The sequence below is a fragment of the Perissodus microlepis genome, chromosome 6 (assembly GCF_051167445.1).
Source record: "Perissodus microlepis isolate ML-2025 ecotype Zambia chromosome 6, ASM5116744v1, whole genome shotgun sequence".
NCBI classification, from domain to species: Eukaryota; Metazoa; Chordata; class Actinopteri; order Cichliformes; family Cichlidae; genus Perissodus; species Perissodus microlepis.
The window spans coordinates 19,017,342-19,035,045 of NC_140466.1; the positions used below are offsets into that span (position 1 = coordinate 19,017,342).

The following is a 17,704-nucleotide window of genomic DNA, read 5'->3' on the forward strand; positions in this document are numbered from 1 at the left end:
GCTACGGCAGCCAGGTACTGAAACACCAACCTTCCGACTAGTGGCTGACCTGGTCTACCTTCTGCACTACAGCCACCCCCCAATCTCTCCTGCTTTACTTCCAGTCTAAGTTATTTTTGCACTTTTATTACTGTAATTATGGATTCTACCCTGTAGCCTGTAAAGGTGGCCCACTGCACAGGTTTATTAATAATACAGGGTGTGACTGTGGAGTTTGGTTTTTAACCTGTGATTTGGGGACTTGTGCATGTGTGAGTGCAAGCCAAACTGCAACAGTTTGACAGTATTGCCTTTCCTCTTGTGTTTTTTTTAAATAAAAGTGTAAAGTGAGTTAAGTCAAATACCCCCATTAATACTTTTTAAAGCTAAAAAAGTTTTAAGTTGTAAGAATTTTTTTTGAAGTAGTATCAAAGAGCAGCAACAAAATGTTCACTCTGCCAACGCTGTATTTTGCAGCAGGCTGTAAACATGCATTTTAAGGCTGTACCGTTAGACATTTTAACATGGCGGCCTGTGGGGACTGACTTTAGGAGGCAGCCTCAGGCACCAAGTGAAACAGCACTTTTTCTTTTTTTCAGCTTTGAAGGTTGCATCCTTTTAGTAAACAAGCAATTTCACATTTTTCACGGACTTCTTACATTTTCCAGAGTGCTCTGGGATTAATCGATAGAACCAAAAATTACTTTATCGATCCTGAAAACAGTTAGCAGCAGCCCTAGTTGGTCGTTATTTTCATTTTGATCGACTAATCGACCTCAGCGCGCACAACAAACTGCCTGTCTGCTGGCTTCCATCTCCTATTAATTAATATCGACTGATTGTCTGGCCTGTTGAGTAATGACGGGGAAAAAGACGGTGATGGTGATGGTCCACTCTCTTTCAGCTCTGTGTCATTTGGCAGAGCTGTGACATGAACGTGTCCTTGTGGCAGATGTTTGTGGTTACTTGAAATGCTCTGGCTCTTAAGAGTAGATCTCCTCCTCCTCTCTCCCTCTCTCTCTTTGTGTGTCTGTATACTCCGCTATATTCAGCTCACTCCTCCAGTCGCGGTTACCGGGCGTGCGGTTGCCAGGAGAGACGCGCGTGCAGTGCAGTGTACAGTTTTAACGGCAGAGCGACACGGGATCTCCCCCGCCATTTCCTCGTGTCGAGCCCTGGAATGTCGAGTAGCGGCTCGGGCTCTTCCTCGCGGAAGGAGTTCGATGTGAAGCAGATCCTGAGGATCCGATGGAGGTGGTTCGGTCACCCCGCGGTCCCTCCGCCTCACTCCCCGCCGCTAGGAGACTACTTCCCCGGCAGGAGAGCGGGCGGCAGCTCCGGAGACGGACCCTCAGTTAGCGGCTCTAGCAACTCGAATTCAAACAGCGTAAACCCCAGCGCGGGGAGTCACGGCGGTCTGGTGGCCAGTGGCAGCGCTGGGTCTAACCTGTGTAACGGCAGCAGCAGAAAGTTTGCTGATCCGGCTGGGAGTCGGGGCGGTCCGGGAGGAGCGGCAGCTGGAGCGACGGGGAGCTCCTGTCCCCGCTCGTTCAGCCAGCCAGAGTGCCGAAGCTCCTCCGCAGCGCTGTCCTGGGTCTCCCCGCCGCCTCAACGTCGCTCTCGCCCCGTGACGAGCATGGAGCCCCCCGGGGAGGCCCCTGCACCCCAGCTGGTGCCCGAGCCCCCCGGGGTTGAGGAGGAGGAGGCGGCGGCGGCGACAGCAGCGGTGGCGGCAGCAGCATGCAACGAGGAGAACAACAACCACCCGGAAACAGACTCCAGCTCTTGCAGGTAGTAGTAGGGGGATGCTGTTGGCAGTTTCTGACTTTTCAGGTGAAAGTTGTGAGCAGAATTTCTGCACTTAGTTGTGTGAAAGACGCACACTTCTCTGAAAAGTTTGAACAAGTGGAGAACTCCTCGGTGTTAGCTTCAACTTATCAGAAGAGCATTTGGCGAGCTGTAATTCTTCTAGTTGGGCTGTTTGCAGTCTGGTGCGTTGTTAAGATGGTCTCTACTTTCATTTACGTTGGAATCATGTGTTGTAGTAGGCCAAACATTAACGACAAATGAAATGGCTTAAACAAGTACAATAGCTCAAAAGGAAGAATTACAATTAAATAGAAAATGTGAAATTATTTGCGATCGTGGCTCAAGAGTTGGGAGTTCGCCTTGTAATCGGAAGGATGCCGGTTCGAGCCCCGGCTTGGACAGTCTCGGTCGTTGTGTCCTTGGGCAAGACACTTCACCCGTTGCCTACTGGTGGTGGTCAGAGGGCTCGGTGGCGCCAGTGTCCGGCAGCCTCACCTCTGTCAGTGCGCCCCAGGGTGGCTGTGGCTACAATGTAGCTTGCCATCACGGGTGTGTGAATGGGTGGATGACAGGTTGTGTAAAGCGCTTTGGGGTCCTTAGGGACTAGAAAAAGCGCTATACAAATACAGGCAATTTACCATTTATTTTCTTTATTGTTGTTCCTTTTGATCTCTGGCGCACACAGGGTCTATGGAAGCTGAATTCCCCCCTGATGAGTTAATAGAATAAGAAGGCTGTTCAGACAGCATGCTCTCACCACTCTCAACATGCAGACAGATGGAAAGATGGATAGAGAAGGTGAGGGCTGAGTACATTTGGGTGTGGTGCACTGACTTCTCCCTCCAACCAACTAATAACGCTTCACCAGTCAGGCTCTGTTATTAGACGATGCATGCAAACACAAACAGAAATTCACTCTTGTGCATATGGGATTTTCAGAGTCATTTACAATATGACTCCAGGGCTGAGCTCTGCATGTTGCTGCATACTGCACTTGACATTTGTATTGTTTTGTTTTCAGCATCAGAGTCGAAGGCTTTTATTCTTAATCCTTAGGGTTCTGCATGCTTGTGTTCACATGCGGAAAGAAGTGTGTTGCATCTGTGTGGCCATCCAGCTGTAGTGGTGTGAAAAAGCCATTTAATTAATAGTTGCCTTGGAGATAGGAAAACAGGGTAATTAGGATGTCCTAACCACACTTATATTATTGTGATGCAGTTGTAAAATACGGGCAATGTTTAGGCAGCTTCTTTAGGTGTGTTTACTATACAGGCAAAATGCGTCTGGTAGCCTTCTATCGTACTCCGTGTTCCCCATACACATCAGAAAATATAAAAGGTTCATTGGAAACAATGCACGCACATGTGTGCACACACAGCTTTCATCAGAGCCAAAGTTGATATACCTATTTTTTAAAAACCGATTCATCTTTGATGTCTCTTCATGAACTTGTTTTCACCGCAAATGTGTATGTTTCTGCTTGTGAAGGAGAAACCTGAGGTCTTAAAAATACCCATTGTTATGCAAGGCTTAATGTCGTATCGTCAGTGATGATGGGAGTCCGGCGGCGCTTACACGGCAAATTACTTCTGCCTAATAGTAACACAAGCACGCACACACGCACGTGCCTCGTTAACACAGGCAGAGAAAATTTTCACTGCACGAGTCTGAATGGAAACGTATACGGACGAAGCCATGTCCTTGCACACATTATTGTTGCCATACCAACCCAGACATTAGTGTATGCTGCATACATGTGTAGCTTTTCAGCATGTTTGTTTTGTGGTGTGTGGGGGTTTGTTTGTGTGTTTCTCTGTGCGATTCATCCTCAGAGAGCTCCTGTGTACAGTGTGATACTCCAAAACACGGGTGGCAGAATCCCAAATGGGATCATGGGAAGGGACGCGCACAGAATCCCAGAGCGACTGAAGGCGCTGCTCGGCTCCACTCATCTCCTCCTCTCCTTTTCTCACACCCCACCCAGCTTTCCCTCGTTTAATCCTGGTGTACCTCCCTTACTTACCCTTTTTCTCCTCCTGTCCCACATTCATCTCTGCCCACCCCTGGCCACTCATTGCCCTCCCCCTCCACCCCTTCTTTTTTTCCCTTGCTAATGTGTTGGGAAGTGAGCGTATTAAAGAGGCTGGGAGAGAGACACCCAATGACAGTTGGGCGAGTGCCCTTGCCTGGTGCGGGGGTTTAAAAAATCTGGCTTCATGGTGTTGATTTGCCCTAGACACACACTCTCTCTTCCTCCTTTCTCTCTCTGTCCATATTGAGTGGTTGCCAGGCTCAGTTAAGGGGACTGGAAGGCAGCGTTCCCCTACTTCAAAGCCGTCTCCTCTGGCAGTATTTAGCCACACCATTCGTCTACAGACACACATCCACACACACACACATGCACATGCTAGAGAGCAGGAAAGCCAGCCAAAAAGCCTCCTTGGAGGGTTGGAACGGGATAGGGAAGAGGGAGAAAATTGAGGCAAAGATTAATATTGGGATGAGGTGGAATGAAGAGAGTGAGTAATGAGATTAGTTGGAGATATGAAAGTTGGAACAGGACAGAGAGAGAATGCACATAGGCAGAGATGAGCCTGGCTGTATCACGTGTAAGGATGGGTACCGGTATCCGGTGCCATTATGGCACCGGTTCTGACATAAACGGTAGTAACCAGACCGAAAAGCAGCGCACATTTCGGTGCTTTAATTCGGTGCTTTTTTTTTCCTGAGATGTCATACACTTTGGATTCCAGCCAGTCATTTTACCTTTGCAAGGATAGTAGGTGGGCCCAGGTACGTACGTTGTTTTAGAGCAGAGCTACAGATTAAAAATGCCCAAAGCGAAGCGGTCAAAGTCTGGCTGTACTTCTCAGCAAAAGATGCAAACTCAGCAGCCTGCAACAAGTGCTTTAAGGTGATACTGTGCAAAGGAGGTAACTCCTCGAATCTGATGAAACACCTGGCGACGCATAGCGTTTTGTTAAAAGCCGAGAAATGCGCCGTATTTGATAGCTTGCTGCGAGACCTCACATTGTGCACATCTACTGCGGGTGTGGTGCCTGTTATCGGACCCGGAGTTAGCAACATCCCCCAAAAACCCGAAGATTAGAGTCCTGGCCCGTAGCCCTGCCAGTGTAGCAGAAATGATGAGGATGATGATGGCAGCAGCAGCCGTTCTTCTCCGCGTGAGTAGCTTAATGTTGTTCGTGTGTAATTTACGTTGAGTAGGCTAACCACGTTATTACATTAATGCATGTAAGGTGAACTAGCAAACACAGTCGTAGTTACATGCGGCTGTCTTCTTGTTTGATGGCAGATACTCCCTTCACCCTGGCCAAAAAGGCTAAAATGACCAAAGAAAAAGTGGAAAACAGCTAAACATGAGAGGTTTTTGGACAAAGTTTGTGTTTTTTTTCCATTGATTAAGCACTGCTTCCAGCCAAGTGTGATGCCATATATGCCCTATAGCTGCAGAAAAGTCTAACATTGTTATCTTTTTACAAAAAAACAGCTGAACATGAGAGGTTTTTGGACCAATTTTGTGTTTTCCATTCTTTAAGCACCAGTTCGAGCACCGTTTAAGCACCGGCACCGTTTCAAAAGTACCGGTTTGGTACTGGTATCGGATAAAACCTAAACGATACCCATCCCTAATCACGTGATTACACTAAATATGTGCATAAACACACCAGGTGCACATTATTTTCTTTTTTTTAAACAGAGTGAGAGTTTGTTCATTAAAGTCACAAATGAGTTCTTATCTCGTAAGACCTAAGCTTGCATTAACTTGGTTTGAAACGGTGACCTTGTTATGCCTGCTCTAACATCAAGCAGGTGCGGACCTCCGCTTAAGAGGTCGCTTTTCTGTCCACATAAATGTAAATCTGTCGGTTATTGATAAATAAAGGGTCTTTAGCTAGAAAAATGGTTCATTATGTTAGGGCTATCAAAAAACCAAACAGAGTTGAGCCATTAAATCTTGTGTTACATCTCCAGTCTCTCTAGATCCTTGTCGGGCTTGAGCATCTGACATTTTTGTATTTTTAAGACATTTTTATAGACACAAGCGCTAACTATTAAGCTGGCTTATATATGTTGTTAGCTCACCGTTATTACAAAGTGTTAGACATAGAAACAGCCTGGCTCCATATGGAGTGGTTCACACATTCGCCTAACAAGCAAAAGATCCTGATTTCGAGAGGAGAATCAGATCCCATGGGGATTGCATCAGGAAGAGTATCCGGTGTGAAAATGGAAGCAGCTGGAGAATGGAGAAAAGTTGCTAAAACAAAAGAACTTTTTTTTTAAGGAAGAAAATGACAACTAGATGAATGTTAGAACTCAACAACACTGACCCTCAGTTGTTCAGCTCACATCTGTCCTCTTATGTTCCCTAATTAAGGTAGGATAAATCATTCACTGCTCTCACTCTCCTGGATGCGCCGTTAACCCCTCGGCAGCGTTGTATCTAAAGGTGGAAAGCCAGCTTTGCTCTCTGTGTCACTCGGGAGACAAAAAGTGGTAATGCTGATTTTATTTTCCACAACAGATTTCATTTTCACACACAAATGTTCTAATTTATTTTTATATTCAATTATAATCACATTAAGAATATTTGCAACAGCCTCATTATATGCAGTAGCAGGTTATTAGGTTTGATGCTGAGCAGGCGATAGACAGTATATTGAAGGTGGCTGTAGCCACTCTGGGGTCACACTCCAGTTTGTAGACTATTGTTTTGAATCCTTAAGTTTTTTGTTTCTTTGTTTTTTAGCTAGGACTAGCTAGGGGTGGGTGATATATCCTCAAATTTTTATCACACTATTTCAAGGAAATTTGCAATAATTATATTTATGACAAGATGCCAGCAGCAACAGCATTAGATTTGCTGCTGGCAACTCTAAAAGGCAAAAGCTGCTGGCTTAATACTTAACCTTGGAAGTTTTCAGGAGTCTGCACAGTATTGTCACATAATACAGTTTAAACTGAAATGTAGTTTCTTTCTGGGATGTTGTGTCTTGGGTCGAGCTATTTAACCAGCTACTTAAAGCGCTTCTGTTGCACCATTTCCATCCACTGGGTTGCACATCAGCTGTTGCTAGCACATCCTCCTCCAGCCAAGCCTTTGTAGTCTGGTTGTACTCGATGATGCCTCAAGCGGTGAAGCAAATTTGTCGTTTCCACCTTTAGCAAGAAGCAAGCAAGCAACGTGTGCTGCTTTTGTTGGAGGTTGTTGAAGTAGCTTTCTTCTCTTTTTAGTTACTAAACCGTCATCGGGGAGCTAACCTGCTCTCACTCTCAAACATGCCTGGTATTGTGTCGTTGCCAGGCTTGCTAGGGAACGTGAGGGTGTGGTGTTGCTATATCACTGATATTCTGATATGATGTAAAAATCTGTGGTGGTATAATCACGGACAGGATGACATGACACAGCCCTAGTGTGAGCTTTTCAGCAAGGTGCATCACTCTGATATTAGTTTTCCTGAGCAAAGGATTTTTTCTTTTTCCACCCCGAAAGAGCCAAAGAAAAGTCATAAACTTTGTAATAAATCTCCTTTTTTTTTAACCATGAGTATTGGTTTTGTTTTCATTTACTCAGTCTACATTTCTGTTTATTAAAAGGCTAAAAATAAGAGGGAAATTCATAAAGTAACAGTAAAACGGTCTCTTCTCCTGTATTGTGCATGCATCAATTATGTATACATGCTTAGTCACTGCCTAAAATGCCCTTTCTGAGTTGGGTGGGGGAACAAAAATACACTTTTAATTAAGATGCAGATTTTGTCTGTAGAAAAGCATCTCAAAGGAAAATGTGTATACCCATAAACAGAAAGAAAAGGATGCATCCATCTTTTTAATATACAGTCTATGTTGTATACAAGACCTTTGGAGGTTGCCGTGCTCAAAACAGTTGCCTGCTATGTCTGAGGAAAACAGATAAGACTATTGGGACTCAACACAAAACAGTAAAAGGTGTAGGATGGAAAATCTAAAACAGTGAACACAAATAACCATGTAAAAATTCATGGTCAGGTGGTAATTCCCCAGTAATAAAAAAACAACAACAATTTTTTAACTACACATTCTTTTGAGCTAATGAATCCTATATTTAATGTCAGTGCTGTAAAACATTTTCATCTCACAAAGAAATTCTGAGGAAATGTCTGTCTGTATTTATTGTATTTAATGAATGTCAGGATTAGTCAAATTTCATATAGTAGAAAGAGAATAACAGAAATTTACAACGAAAGTGCAAACATGTATAAAAAAATATGGATCGTAAAATATGTATAGCGACTTCAAGTGCCAAGTGATAGTTTTTTTTAACATGCTACACCAATACGTGACAATGATTTCTGAGTAAATAATCCAATCTCTAAATTGTTTTGTACAAAAGTCACATTTTGTAACACCTTTTCCACAATTTATGTCTGTGTATCTCTTTCTAGCTTTCTCTTTATTCATTCCTGGTAGAACATGCAAGTGAAAAATTGCAATTTAAGACAGTTTGACTTGAAACAGCTTGAGCTTTGAGCACACACACACTTCACTAAAAGAGTGTGAGTTCTCTCCTGACTGTGGAGTTGAATTCATATTATCCTTGGAGTATCAGTTTATTTTTTATGTCTTTGTGCTGCAGGGCCGGTCCTGCCTCTTCTGCTCTTAAATTAAAAATAGAAGTACAGCACTGGCTCACATAAATTAAATGCTGGTTTGGGAGCCATGATGGCTGATAATTCACAGGGTAGCTCATCTCTGACAAACACGCATGCACAAATAAACTCAACATTAATGTCGAAGCCTTCCTGGTCCTAAACTCTGCTCTGTCTCCTGTTGTTGGTATAAATGCAAGGAAACTGGTTGCCATTAGGGAGCAGAGTAAATTACTGCATATCCTATGGGCTTAGCTCCCATAGCTATTTAATTGGCAGATTTTCTTTAAAGAGGGCTAAATTTATCTGGCCATTTACTCCTAGTAATTGAACCATTAAAGATCTTTTGTCTGCTTCTGGCGACATACAGTAACCTTGTTGAAAAGTGAAGAAGAGAGCGAATACGTGTGAGGGAATGATACAAAGAGGGTACATTAGATGACTCAGAACAGCTGGTGTAGCTCTCTTCACACATCTGTCTCTTTGTTCACCAATAAATCCACTGAAAGTTTCTGTCTCTTTCTCTTTCTGTCTTTGTCCGTGTGTGTTTGTTGGATGTTTGTCCTTGTCTGTGTGCCATTGTGTGGGCGCAGGACGTCTAACAGTAGTGCCACGCTGTCCTCATGTGTGTCAATGGAGCAGTGCGCGTGTCCGGAGGAGTGCATGTTTACCGCTCTGTCCCATGCTGATGTCACCTTCCGCAAGATGGAGGGCTACCTGCGGACTAGACAGCTTTGTGATGTCATACTGGTGGCTGGGGAGAGGCGAATACCTGCTCACAGGTAGGAGCAAAGGAGCACTAAAATTCTAATACACGGACAGCAAAGGCTGTGATGCTAATGGTTATTGTCATTACTACTACATTCGGTAACACTTTGTAATGCGGTTTGCAATTAAGAGCGTAATTCCCCTGCAATTGAATGGATTTTTAGTGTACTGTATTTGAAATTACAGTGTAATTCTGTTTACTTACAAATACTTAAAGTAGATATGCTACAATAAATAATAATACTATGAGTTAATTTTTAATTTAAGTAATGTATAAGTAATTTTAGGTAGTACATGACTTCTAGGTATTTTACAGGAAATGACACTCATTTTGAAAGTTGTATCTAATAATGGTTGTGAAAAAACAAAAATGAAGTTAGACTTTGTTTCCATCATCAAGGTCACATAAGCCTGCAAATTTTGATGGTATTTATTATTATTTGTTATTTATTTTTAATATAGAAGGGAAGAACGATCCTTATCACACTTATAATGGTAAAATACAAGAATAATTGAATAATAGAATATCAATCATCCACATCAACATAATGAATATTACATAAAGATGCAAAAAGCCAAGATCCACTCTGTAAAATGTAAAATATTGTTTGTTTTTCTGCAAAATGACAGTGAAATTGTACACTAGTACTTAAATTTAGTTACAGTATAATTATTTATTAGTTTTCTGTAAAGAAAAAAAATGACTTACCTTATTCTAGTGTAGCTACCTTTAAGTATGTGCATTTAAATATAATTACATTGTAATTTCAAATAAAATATATGGAAATTCCAATAATGCCCTTAGTCACAAGCTGTATTATAAAGTGTAAGTGATCAAGGAACTGACCTCACAGCCCATTGTTCATTCAGTGGGCTAGTTTCAGTCATTGTGTAAATGTACTGTTTATAAGGTTGGGGAAAAGTCACTTGGATGAGTGACGAAACATTTCTCCCACTGAAAACGCTACGTCCAGATGAACACAATCAAACTTTTGGGATATAAAGTGTAACCTTTGTAAAATTTGTTAGTTTTGTTTGTGATTAATAATGATAATGCTTTCCCAGAGCCTGATGATGGTTTCTGTAATAAGTTCAAAATCCTTACAAGAGTAAATCAAATTGAAATGCTGATGCTCTGATCAATGAGTAGCCGGCTGTCATTACTGCATTATTACAGTAAATGATTACATTATATAAAAAAAAGCACTTAGTAGTAATAGTCAGCCCACGCCTGTCTTTGTATGTGGATCTCTTTAAGGAGTGGTGACTGTTTCTGAAGTCTGTAATAAGTCTTGTGCTCAAAGAGTTCCCTTAGTTCCCAAAAATAAAAATAAACTGAAGGAACACAAAGGTTTTAAAAACTGTGCAAATTATTTCAACTTGACGAAAGTGAGTATTTTATCTGCACTCCAGCTGAAATATTTGTAAACACACATAAAAGTCTTCTATAACAGTGGGTGTAAAGGAAGATGAAAACCCAAATAGCATTAAAGTTAAGCTGCACACACAGGGAGCCATTCAGTCGTTGCGTATGGCTGTGAAGCTGACAGTTTGATTTCGTGGCCATTATAAAACTCCGCCCTTTTGGCCTGACCTCCTTACCACCACACTGGGAACAACAAACCTTTCAAGTTAAGACTCTGCTCAACCTTTTAATTAACTGATTACTATACAGTGTAAAGGAATATTTCACTACTTGAATGTGTGTTTTGTGTTACACTTGATCTCTCCACTGTTACCTTTAAAGATAATGGCATTACAAAGATAGTGGATGCGTTAGTGCTATAAATCAATATCCTAATTTATTTAATCCTTTCAGTAGCATGATAGTAGGGAGCCCCTCTGATGACATGGTCCAAAAAATAAATAAACTGTGGCCACAAAATACTACTTTGTGCCCTCGAAATAGCATAACGTGCCCACGAAATACTTATTTGTGGCCACGAAATACTATTTCGAGGGCATGAAATAGGTATAACGTGCGCACGAAATACTTATTTGTGGCCACGAATTGGGTATAACGTGGCTACGAATTATGCATTTGTGGCAACGAAATAGATAACGTGCGCACATCACATTGATACAATTCCTGGACAGCTGCATAGAGACATAAGCATAGGAGTAGGCTAAACCTATACACCATGGCCAGAGACAGAATGATTGAGTTTTATTTTTGTCATGGTCTGCGTGGCAGACCGTGGGTGTGTGGGGAAGGAGGACTCAAAATGCGGAACTCTGCGATTAATGCAGTGCGTTTATTTACAGTGAAGTAAACAATACACAATAATAAATCCCCGTGCGTTTCCAAGTCCCGTGCCGTGTCTCCTTCTCAGTGCTCTTGCCCCGTGTCTCCGCTCCCGTGAAAGTTGTGCTCGCTGCTCTCCCGTTCCCGCACTCCTGCTGGAAAATCCACAGAGGAAGCCGTTAACACACAACTACAAAGTGACAGACTCGCACTCACTGATTTTGCTGGGAACACTGACGGGTAGTCACTCAACGATCCAGCGTCGAGGAGCTCTCAGCCACACTGCTTTGTAGCTCCTCCGACGAGGCTTGATCGGTGCCAGGTGTGTGTGAGGATCCTTGGGTGTGACCGGTCAGCTGGCAGGACCACACCCACCAGGCCTGAAGGTGCCTGCCACAAATAAGTATTTCGTGGGCACGTTATACCCATTTCGTGCCCACGAAGTAGTATTTTTTTGGACCATGTCATCAGAGGGGCTCCATATGATAGTACTGGGATTTGGTTAGATTTTTTTGTTGGAAAAGAACAGATAAACTAGATAAACCAATGGAACGGCACTGGAGCCTATATTTAAACATGCACACCACGCCAGATTTTCTGTGAGCCAACATAACCAACTTCAGAGTAGTTTTTTTCACTTTCTATGGTTTCTGCTCGCCACATCGCTGTGAATCTCTCCCTGTGTGGACGCAGCTTTAGGCTAGATGAAATGTAATGTTCTGCCACTTCATGGCTTGCTATCATTGTGTTTTTTATTATATCAGAAGTCTCAAACTTGCACTGTTGGCACTGTCATCTCATTGGAGGGCCGCTTTAGTGCTCAAGTAGTACAAAAAACAAACCAGAAAATACCCACAACCATTTGCGAAAATGTAGTGTTTTGTTTGTTTTTTAAAATTTCTAATATTGTATAAAAACACTAAACTGCAAACATGAACACAATTTTACCCCCCCCCCCCCCATTCTTAACTAACTGAAGCCTTCATTGAACTGCCAAATAAACAAATTGGTACTCTCTTTTTAGCCAGACACGTGGCATCACTTCTGCTATAATTTTGTTCACATTTAACAACATAAAAATGCAGACATAACTGTACACATTAGTTTTTGACTGCTGGTGAAAATAGTTTTCTTTACACATGAATCGCTGAACTAACAGAGCTAATCCCTCAACATGTCTGTACTCTCTGCTCATGTTGCCTTCATATTAAATAATTTTTTGCTTCTTAAAGAACTTATTTTAACGTTGAACTCAACAACAAACAAATCCTCTCTAGCAAAAAAAGTAACTTCAGGGGCCAGATTGCTTTATATTTCTTCATGTCAACATACACGTAGGGGTGACGTGGGCTGCAAGTGGCCCCTGGGTTGCAAGTTTGAGACCCCTGTATTACCGTACTTTTCACACTATAAGGCGCACTTAAAATCCTTTAATTTTCTCAAAAATTGTCAATTCGCTTTAGAATCCGGTGCGCCTTATGTATAAATTCTGGTTGTGCTTACTGACCTCGAACCGATTTTATGTGGTACACGGCGCTCAAACATCTGTCAAAAAATGTAGTACGACTTTGGTAAGCTACGAAGCCGCACCCCTTGATGGATTGTCGGAGCATTACGGCTACTGTAGTCAGGAGCCTCGCGAACTCAGAGTAATCTGAGTCCAAAACTCCGTCTCCTTCAGGTCCCAAGGTCAAACGAGCACTTCAGCACATTGAGAGTTAAAAACTGTTTATATTCTTTCAACTTTAATAAAATGATCAGCGTTGCTGCTTTACCAGGTTTAACAATTACGTTTAACATCCAGGTATCCATGAAAACAGAATTTATTAAATTTAACGGAGTTAGAAGTTAGCAGGAAGTTAGCTCGCTAGTTTCACTCGTTACCTAAACATGATATACCATGTTCTTACTGAGAGATTTCTGAAAAAATTAAAACGTACAGCTCTGCTATCACTTCCAACATAAATGAAGACAGAAAACTAAACAGTAATGATGTTTATACGGTTACTGAAGTTAGGCTACCTGGTATATAATGCTGTGCTATGTGATTGCTAGCGACACAGCTATGTTAGCATAACACAGTGAAGCTGGAGGATGAACCACTAACTAATTAAACGTGAGGGTTCCCGATGGTTTTTGACAAATGCAATCGCATGGCAGGATGCTGTAAACAAACCAAACTTCAGTCAGGAGAACAACGGAGATAATCCATCCACAAGATGAGGTTAGTCATTAATATACTGCAACAACATGGGAATAGAGCAGCTGCGAGAGAATTCAACATTAATAAATCAATGGTACGGAAGTGGAGGAAGCAAGAAGAATGAGTTGAGTAAAGTTTGACTTATCTGACTGTTTTGTTTCACTTAATGCGCCTTATAATCCGGTGCGCTTTATGTATAAAAACAGACCCGTTCATCGACAGTGCGTTTTATAATCCGGTGCACCTTATGGTCCGAAAAATATAGTATATCAATATGTATGCTAATATAAATAAATCATGCCAGTCTATCTCTTTTAAAAGATTAAGGGCAGATGATAAGAATTCTCGTGATTAAAAAAAATACATTGAAAGCCGGTCAGTAAAGCACAACACCTAAAGGTACAAGTGCCATCATATATATGAAGAAGACACTGAAAACAGACAAAACTTCAGCCAAGAGAGTGCATCAAATGACACCATCCTAAAAGTGTTTAGTTATTAATATAACTCTTTTTGGTTTGAATTATTTTACCACCAAAAAGTCATGATCCCGAGATTAATCTTCATGCCAAAATCTGAGCTGTAAAGACAGTCAATATTTTCAAAAGCACTGACAGTGTCCAGGACATCATGAGCCTAAGGGCTGGCACAGTCACTCTATAGTAGCTTAGCTTAAATAATAGTGCTAATATAAAGCTGTAGAGGATGAGAGTGATAGCCTGAATAGTTTTTTTGGACTCGTGTCAATACAAAAAACAGTTGGAAAGAAACAGCGTTTAAAAAAATAAAAAATAAAGAGAGAGAGACAAGAGCCTCGGCCAAAAAAGGGGGGGGATCGATGTGTCATCTGCTTAATAAAATTTGTCAACAGACAGACATGAACACCTGCCAAGGTGCTCAGAACTAATTTTGATCCCACTTCAGTTTGTTTCTCCAGGTCACGCACACACAGACTCACAAGGCAAAAACAATACAGCAGCTGGAAATAGTGATTCTACTATCACATACATGCAGCAGCGTTATAATTAACTCCCGAATGAAGTGCTGACACATGCACCACAACATCTGAACACGTGCATCTACACTCACGCAAGAACACACGGGCATGATGACACATATACTGCACACGCAGGATGTTTGGAAAGAATCTCTCACAAACAGCAGAACCACAGTCGTGCTCCTAGGATTTATTTTTATAGTACCTCTGTACCATATGTACCAGAGTCTGTTTGAACCATGCACCAGTCACATGCCTCCACTGCACCGTCGATGTTACTCCCTGGGCATATGGCCACTGGCGAAGCAGCAGGGTCCATCTGCAGGGATGAGACAGAAAAGTGGCCCTCCACCAGCAGAAAGGCTTCTTTTCTCTCTTTCTCGCCTTCCTCTTCTGCCTCATTTGATTTAGTCCTCCAGGCACAGATGGTGACAAACAAAAGACCCTGCTGTAGGAGAATCTTAATGCTGCATGTGAAAGAGTGTGTTGGCGTCTGAAGTATTTGAGTGTTCATTTGTCTCAAATGTGTGTGTGTGTGTGTGTGTGTGTGTGTGTGTGTGTGTGCCAAGCGGTAGGAGTACGACATCTTTGTTTGAAAGTGGTTGTTTTGTTAGGGATTGATTTTGTTATATGTGTAGGATAAAAGTGCTTTTCTGGGACTAAAATATACACTCCCTCTCTCTCTCTTTATCTTACATGTAAACAGACAAATGCAGCGTACACGCTGAGTAGGCTACTTGTACTGCGTGTAGCTGCTTATCTCTTGCGGAGTTTGTTGCAAACAGTGCACTTTGAGGAAAACCCAACCCAAAACTCTGTGAATGCATAAATATGTTGAGCACAGTTGTACCTTTTAGTCTCTGGGGCAGCACATTATGTTGCAAATCTATTTTTGTACCTACTTCTCTAAGCGCTGCCTTCACCGATTTTTAGTAAGTATACCATTACCTTTTGTTTTTTGTTTTTTTTTACCATCACTGTATATCGACTGATAGGTAGGTGCACTGCGGTTCATTGTTTCCATTACTGCAAGACCAAGAGTCTTCAGTTTTGCTGATACACTGCGGGGGATAATAGACTGTAGGGCCCTTTAGAAGAGCCAATAGAATCAGCTATGAGCTGAACTTTAACAGAGGGTTTATAAGGTTGGTTTTACAAGAATAAAGACTTTGATGAGGAAAACTAACTGGTGGGTTTTGCCAGTGTACATCTGGTTAACCTCAGCCCCTCTGTTAAAGGGCAATGCACAGCCACTTCCAGGAGCTTTTTTCTTATATGAACCACCCAGGTCTGTTTGCTCTGCAGAGGATGTGACAGTTCACAATGGGTCCTGCTCAGAGTATTGTAGTGTGTTGTTGCTATAGCTGAAAATGTAATAGACTGATATGTTTTTACAGCTTAACCCAAGTGTGATGTGAATGTGTGTAGTAAATCTGATGGTTCAAACCCTACGTACCATTAGGATTTATTCTCTGTACTAAAGTTTGTACTAAATTTCAAGGCTTTGGCTGAGAATGGAGTTTTGAGGGGTAACCATAGGTAGTGCACATACTTTAAAATCAATTACAGCAATATATGGAAGAAATCTGTGCTTTTCCTACCATCTGATAAAATATACGACCAATACACACGAGCTAATGAAGACCCAATTAACAAAACTGTTTCAGGTAAAAAGCCCCAAAATGGATTTATATAGGAAATCCCTGGACTGGCAGCAAAGCTATCAGTTAAAGGTCCTTCTCTTCTAACTCTGTATTTCAGAGATACTGCAAAAAGTTGCAGTATCCAAGCAAGTCTTTCTCACGACCTGCTTGTTATTTTTCCCCTCTCTGTTTTTCCACTACTGTGTCTCTATACCGAGCATCACATCCACACTGAAACACAAACAGACACACTGTTCAGTTTCCAGCGCTTGCCCTCTTTCCTGAGTCCAACTCGTCTGTTTCCTGCTCTCTCCACTCTGGCATTTTGTCTTCTCTCTGCTCTTTCCATTACACGTTGACACACGGCCTGTCTTGTCTCTCTCTTCAGCGCAGTGCATTTGTGTTTGTGTGCAAATAACCCAGTGCTGTATACAGCCTGTGTCGCTCACAGCTAGTCAGACAGAGACCCATGAAAAATTAAGGGAACATGTTTGTGTGTGTGCACCAGGGAGAGAGGGAATGGGGGGGAAAGATACCTGACTAGAATACTGGCAGAACGACTTCCTGCTGACTGTAGTGTATTTTTGACATCTTTGTCTGCACAATAAACACACACGCACTTGCACACACGCTCACACAGCTCTTCTCTGCTTCAGGCTATCTGTCAAGGTCCCAGTGTCACACTCAGTAATGAGATTATACACATTCAGTGCATGCACACACTCATGTTCAAGTAGCCACAAACAAAGCCAGTTTAACATGTTAATATGAGTCACACGTTTATGTCATCATTCAGGTCATGTTTGGGACTTTGCTTGAACAAACGTTCCGAATTATTTTTACGTTAATCAGTTAAACTGACTAGTTGCTGCACCTCAAAAGGTTTACTCGGGAGCCTTTTACTCAGATACATTTAGATCAGATATCAAAAATATATGTCAATGGCATTTTGCATCCTTCCTTGGAGGTTTCATGTGCAAAGGCATCTCTAGCAGGAAGTAAATATTCACCAACGAGTGCTGTTGTAATGCCTAGGTGTTTGTGTGCCTGTGTGTAACTTTACAGTGGCACGAAAGGTTAATGGATTGTTGCAGAATGGAATTAATTAACTGTCTTCTTACAAGTGACCTTAAGATAATTTCTCTCTGTCCTTCATCTCACTTTCTTTCCATTACACTAGCTAACTTCTTCCTCAGACTTTCCTGCCACTAAATTTTACATTAACCTTGTCTTATTATAATCAAATTCCCCCTTCTTTTCTTTCTGTCTTCTTTCTTCTTCCTTTATGTCATCACTAGATTTGCTCATGTTTCTGTTCTCCTTTTTTTAACCAAGGGGTATGAGTGTGTGCAAAAAGATTAAGAAACTAGCAGTGGGTAAATTAAACACATATCTTATTCAAAGAGT

General features: G+C 41.9%; 1 protein-coding gene across 1 annotated transcript in view; it reads left to right on the top strand.

Annotated features, from left to right (window-relative positions):
- The first annotated feature begins 854 nt into the window (after nucleotides 1–854).
- Nucleotides 855–17,704, top strand: part of klhl5 (kelch-like family member 5) — a 38,846-nt gene continuing 21,996 nt past the window's right edge. The window contains exons 1-2 of the mRNA XM_084931294.1: nucleotides 855–1,770; nucleotides 9,035–9,223. Of these exons, the coding sequence (XP_084787420.1) occupies nucleotides 1,160–1,770; nucleotides 9,035–9,223 (800 nt within the window). The 5' untranslated portion in view covers nucleotides 855–1,159. The remainder of the gene's footprint in view (nucleotides 1,771–9,034; nucleotides 9,224–17,704) is intronic.